The sequence below is a fragment of the Panicum virgatum genome, chromosome 9N (assembly GCF_016808335.1).
Source record: "Panicum virgatum strain AP13 chromosome 9N, P.virgatum_v5, whole genome shotgun sequence".
Classification (NCBI taxonomy): Eukaryota; Viridiplantae; Streptophyta; class Magnoliopsida; order Poales; family Poaceae; genus Panicum; species Panicum virgatum.
Genome location: NC_053153.1, coordinates 39,132,334 through 39,138,289, shown reverse-complemented (window position 1 = coordinate 39,138,289; position 5,956 = coordinate 39,132,334). Strand labels below are relative to the sequence as shown.

At 48.3% G+C, this 5,956-nt stretch overlaps 2 protein-coding genes across 2 annotated transcripts; both read left to right on the top strand.

The window, feature by feature from the left end:
* Positions 1 to 1,122: 1,122 nt before the first annotated feature.
* LOC120692798 (ethylene-responsive transcription factor RAP2-13-like) lies at positions 1,123 to 2,823 on the top strand. The gene has a single exon (XM_039976185.1). The coding sequence runs from the start codon at positions 1,453 to 1,455 to the stop codon at positions 2,275 to 2,277; it is 825 nt and encodes a 274-aa protein (XP_039832119.1). The 5' UTR covers positions 1,123 to 1,452; the 3' UTR covers positions 2,278 to 2,823.
* Positions 2,824 to 3,640: 817 nt separating this feature from the next.
* LOC120689004 (zinc finger BED domain-containing protein RICESLEEPER 2-like) lies at positions 3,641 to 4,731 on the top strand. Its single transcript, XM_039971357.1, has 2 exons — positions 3,641 to 4,158; positions 4,215 to 4,731. The coding sequence occupies exons 1-2, from the start codon at positions 3,641 to 3,643 to the stop codon at positions 4,729 to 4,731; spliced, it is 1,035 nt and encodes a 344-aa protein (XP_039827291.1).
* The last annotated feature ends 1,225 nt before the right edge of the window (positions 4,732 to 5,956 follow it).

Sequence of the window (5,956 nt, the reverse complement as noted above, 5' to 3'; positions counted from 1 at the left end):
TTTTTGAAGAGAGAAAATTTTATGAGTTATTATTGGAGCCAACTTAACAATTGGTACTTGGATAAAGCGCAATTGATAAGGATCCCTTTAATTTCTACTTTATGAAAAAGTCAGTGACATCCTTTTTTTTCTTCTCAACATAAAACTGAAACGTCCACGCTCCACCGTTGGATTTTTTTTCATTTGCTCTATGGCACTTTAAAAAAGACTATTCTAATATCCATATGCATATCTACAAGTATTTTCTATAACATGATATACACAAGATATTTATGGCTAGCTTAATCAGTGGTGGATTCAGAGTGGGGTGGGGAGCTTATTCTTCTTCTTCTTGGTCCCTTCTCTTTTTTTCTTCTTTTTCTTCTTTCTCCTCTTTATCCATGACCAAACTATTCTAGTAATATGTCTGTTTAAGCAAAGAAACATTATGTCTTGTTTAACAGATTCAAGCAAAATCCTATTGACTACTCTACACTACTTTCCTTACTTGTATACTTCACATTTGTATTTACTAAACAAGAAAATAAGTGGCGAAATGACAAACTTTATATGCAGCTGAGTAAGTGAAATAAAAGGAGAAAAGAGCTCACTTTTTGATCGCATGGCTGAGGTTAAACAATGAACTGATGGCCTACATTCCTTGTTCTGACACATGGATCATGCATATGCCAGGTCCAGTCAACCAGAAACCGTTGTAGAGAACGGCCTTTTGCATCGAATCCAAATGCATTGGCGGCGTTATGTCAACATCATATTACTGTAGCCTAAAGGTATTTTCATCGACCAGGCCTTCTGCGATAATGTATTTCGTAAGGAGTAGCTTGTAAGGAAGAAATTCCAGATAGCTTTATCTTAGAGCCGAAAAACCATTGGAGTTGGAGTGTAGATTATACAAAATTCTTACAAACACGACCTCTGGTATTGTCCATTTTTGAACTAGGTTATCCTAAATGTCACATATTTAAAATGGAGTATTTGCCCACACAGAGAAATCAACGACGTTGCAAAGTAACCAGCAAAGTTATACAACTTTGTTAAAAATTACACCACCAATAATGTAATATGGAGGGTAGTACATACAAACCTCTATGGAGTGATTAGCCATGCTGGTTAGCAGTTGGACAACCATAACTAAGACGACCTTCATGGTCAATGCTCCATAGCACACCTTGGAGCCAATTATCAGCCTCCAAGTGGCGTTCATGTCACACAAGCTGCTTTGGACCTTTTGACACGTAGCACAGATGAACACTTTGCAACAAATGCCCATTTGCCGCAGCCAGTCAGCCACTACTGCCTCTCCGCCCTGCCTATATAAACTTCGCGAACCGTTGCAAGCATATTCATTCCACTTCCTAAACATCCAAAGAAGCCAAAACTATTAAACTAGACAGCAAAGAAGTAAATTCTTCGCTTCTTGCATAGTTCCTGTGTGATCCAATCCAAGAAGCCATGACCACGGCCATGGAGCAGCTTGTTGTTACCCCGCTGCCGCCAATAGGCGCCACGGAGTACAGAGACCTAATCCAGGCGCTAGCCACACCAGTGCAATCTGCTCCGGTCGTGCCATTCATGGCGGACACCGACCAGAGCCCGGCCATGGCTGTCGCAGGTGCCAGCTGCTACCACCTCATCACGCCGGCGCAGGCGGCTTACTACTACCGCATCGGCCGGTGCATGGGACCGGCACCGCGCGTGATGAAGCGGCACTACGGCCTCGCGGCGCCGGCAGCAGCCATGGCGAAGCTGTACCGCGGCGTGCGGCAGCGGCACTGGGGCAAGTGGGTGGCGGAGATCCGTCTGCCGCGGAACAGGACGCGGCTGTGGCTCGGCACGTACGACACCGCCGAGGAGGCGGCGCTGGCCTACGACGGCGCCGCGTTCCGGCTGCGCGGCGCCGCGGCGCGCCTCAACTTCCCGGAGCTCAGGCGCGGCGGCCGGCACCTCGCGCCGCCGCTCCACCCGTCTGTCGACGCCAAGCTCCAGGCCGTGACATCCGCGCCGGCACCCGCCGCCTCGCAGGGGCTCGAGAGTGCGGGCATCAAGAAGAAGCCAGGCTGCTGCTCTGGCTCGGAGGCCTCGACGACCACGACGGCAGCCGGCGGCGCGGACCTCTCGTCATCATCCATCGGGTCGTCATCGTTGGGAAAGGCGGCAGCGCCTCTGCCAGAGATGCCGCGGGTGGACTGCTCCGAGGCGCCGTGGGACGAGGCCGGCGTCGTCGCGCTGCGCATGTACCCGTCACTGGAGGTCGACTGGGAAGCCATCCTCTCCTAAGCAAAGCAAAGTCGATCTGCTACCATGAACCTTAACAAGAGTAACAATGGCTGATGAGTGGTGGCTTCGCGATGATGATGCCATCGATCGGGCTGCAGTTAGTTTGCGGTGCAGCTTAAGTTGCCTTGCACGATCAGCGTGCCACCTTTCCAGGCCTCTGCTTGGTTTTTGCTTGCGGCATCGTGCAGGAAGGAATTGGACTGGAGGATGCGCTCTGCCTGTTGCTGTTGCACACGCTAGTTTGTTGGCGTCCTTCTCACAAAGAAAAGGCTATGCATATATGACAAAGATGTATGTGATGGTTGCCACCACTGTAACCACAGAAATATATATAGTGGTTAATATGAACGCCCTTTTTTTTTGCAGGAATATGAACGCCCTTTGAATTGACACATTTGAAAGAAAGACTTGCTATGTGCCTGTTTGGTTGTGTTAAGTCACTAGCCGGTTTGAGAATTTTTTATGCGGGGCGTATTGAAAGAGGCAGCGCTGGTACTTGTTTTAAATGCATGTATTCTCTTTTATAAATACATGGCTACAATTCTAGAGTGTGCTCTCAATATAGATAGGTCTCTTTCATTCTTTCATCCAAACTAAAGAATTGTTTCACAACCTCCACCACATGATAAGGGACCTTATTACTATTGCAGTAAATCTTATGGGCACCGCTTTAGGCGTGAGGGGTGGCATACATAAGAACACGCATATCATGAAGAGTACGAACAGCGATTGGAATGACGTTCGAGACATGTTATGTCTCGTGTTCTTCCCCATATCTAGGCCTGCAAAGGGAGCGGTTTGGCCCGTTTCTGAACTCGCTCTGCTCCGCAATTTGGCCCACGGTTCGGTTCGGGCCGACCCTAAGAGACAGAGGGGCAAAGAGGATCGAACCGTGGAGACCCTAGGGTCGGAATCGATCCACCCCACCCTGCCGCGAGCGGCGACCCAGCCGCCTCGCCTCCGCTCGGCGCTCGCCAACCGGGCACCGGCCGCCTCGCCTCCGCTCAGCGCTCGCCAACCAGCCCAGCCGCCTCGCCTATGCTTGCCTTGCCTCTGTTGTCCAAGAACTGGATGAGATTGGAACTGCAAGCTTCTGTCCAAGAACTGGATGAGATCCGCTCCTTCTCAGATTGGAACTGCAAGCTTTCCGTCCCCGCACCCCGCACCCACCGCCACCAACGATTGCAGGTTCAGATTTCGCCTGCTTTCTTTCTTTCCAGGGGATTTGATTGGATGGCGGCCTAGTGCTCCTATGATTCATTCTCTTGTTCACTAGAAACTCAGGCGTGGCAGTCTAGATGCAACTCATGAATCTATATTTCTGTATTTCTTACTTTTGCTCTATTGCTTGCACTTTTATTACATGGCACTTCTATTACTGTATTGTGCTGGACATGTCTTCAATCTCATTGTTAAGGATGGGCTTACGTTTGTGGAACCAATTGTTGAGGACATTCGTGAGAGTATCAAGTACATTCGCTCTTCACAGTCTAGAAAACAAATGTTCAAGGAAATAGTTGCACGGTTAGGCATTACATCTAAGAAGAAGCCAGGCCTTGACGTGACCACACGTTGGAACTCAACGCTGTCAATGCTTGAAGCAGCCATTAAGTTTAGGGCAGCATTTGACACACTAAAATCAGAGGACCAAAAATACACTTCTGCACCCTCTGCTGAACAAGGGACAAGAGCTGAAGTACTTTGTAAGGTGCTGGCAGTCTTCAAAGATGCAACTGAAGTCATCTCAGGCATAGAATACCCTACCTCAAACCTCTACTTCCATCACATGTGGAAGATCAAGCTAACTTTGGAACAAGAGTCAAACATAGAAGTTGCTGAAATTGCCAATGTATTGGAAGGGATGAAGAAGAAATTCAAGAAGTATTGGAGAATATCATATATATACTGCTAGCTGTCCCTGTGGTTTTTGACCCAAGGTTTAAGCTTAAGTTTCTTGAATTTCTTTTTACCAAGTCCTATCCTAACACTGGCAAGCAAAAGATTGATGAAGTGAAAAAACTTGGGCTTGGGTTATTTTCATCATATTCAACTCAGCAAGCAGAGCAGCAAGTAAAGCAAGCTGAAAATGCTGAAAAGAGTTCAGTAGGGGAAGATGTATGGGCTGCATGGGATCATCAACTTCTCAATGACCGTGAAACTCATATGGCCACAGAGCTTGATAGATATTTGGAGGAGAGTCCAATCCCACGGTCAGAAGAATTCGATATATTGAAGTGGTGGATGGGCAACTCATTGAAGTATCCAACTCTTGCTCGCATAGCACGGGATTTGCTAGCTGTTCCAGCTTCTGCTATAGCATCTGAGTCAGCTTTTAGCACAGGAAAAAAAATTATCAGTGACCATCGCAGCAGCTTAGCCCCCGAGATGGTTGAAGCACTAATATGCACTCAGGATTGGTACCGGGCAGCAGCAGGTACCAACACTGAAGAGTGAAGATGCTGACTTAAGATCCCTCAAGAGTGAAGATGAAGGCTAGTGAGAGCTTCCTGAACCAACACTGAAGAGTGAAGATGAACTGGAAAAACAAGAGGAACAGACAGAGACAGCAGGAAGTGGAAGGAGAAATAAAATTTTCTCATCAGACATTATTAAGTTATCCTTTGGAATAATGAGACGTTGATATCAATACGTTGCATAGTTGTTTAGACCCTTATGATGACTCTACGAGCTACCTTTATATTTTATTAGCGTTGCTTGAATTATGAATATGTTGCATAGTTGTTTATTAGTTGCTTGATATCAATACGTACAGGGTCAAGCTGGTTCAAACATTCAATATATGCCCATTCATGCAGTAACCACGCACGTAGTTATTAGCTACTGATCCTGGAAGCGCCGGTGGGCGTGTGTTCTCGTACACGAACGTACAGGTTGTGTGGGTTCGATCCAGGGTGCACCGCGGGCCAGTAGATTTCTTTTGACGTGAGGGTCGGGTCGATCCTCGAACCTCTTATTTCTCTGGCGGGGCAGAGGGGCAGCAGGCGGGTCGCACCGAACCGCTCCTTTGGCAGGCCTACCCATATCCCGTGTTGTTGCTTTCTAATTGGAAGTTTTATGCTTTCACCAGGATGAGAAGGAACCTCTCTTGAACTATGCTCATCGCATCCTCTACTGGGTTTTGCTTAGGTCTAGCCTCCGCCATGGTGTGTTGCACGAACGAACTAGGTGGGCACGGTCTTGTCCCTGGCAGTGGAACCACTACTCGACGAGCCCCTGGCGGGATGAGAGCGGCGACATCAAGATCAAACGAAAGAAGCATTAGGGGAAGAAGAAGATGGGGTTTTTTATGAAACCCTAACCTGGAGAATGGCCCCGACAGGCGCCACCACTTTGGGGATGAAACTCGGGGACATTTGGGGGAAGGGGCCCTCTCCCTAGGGGTTGCGGATCCTTCGGCCGCCGAGCTCCCATGACCGGCGTCACTCGTGCACTCTGGCAGCGGGGACGACATCAGCGTCGATGGAGTGTTCACCAGCAAAGGGGGAGGGCGGGCGTGTTGGCAGCCAAAATTGGCAATGCCGAAGGCCTACCGGTTAGACCGGTCTGGTCCTGTGTAATCCGAATCAGATTAGATTTGATTTGTAGAGTCTATTTGTAACCCGATTTGGAAGGGGTACGTCTTCCCCGGCCTATAAATATAAAGGTCACGACCGATTGA

Coding starts and splice junctions, on each gene's coding strand:
- LOC120692798 (XM_039976185.1), top strand. CDS start 1,453: ATGACCACGGCCATGGAGCAGCTTGTTGTTACCCCGCTGCCGCCAATA.
- LOC120689004 (XM_039971357.1), top strand. CDS start 3,641: ATGGCACTTCTATTACTGTATTGTGCTGGACATGTCTTCAATCTCATT. Junction 4,159..4,214: donor ATGAAGAAGAAATTCAAGAA/GTATTGGAGAAT, acceptor TTTTGACCCAAG/GTTTAAGCTTAAGTTTCTTG.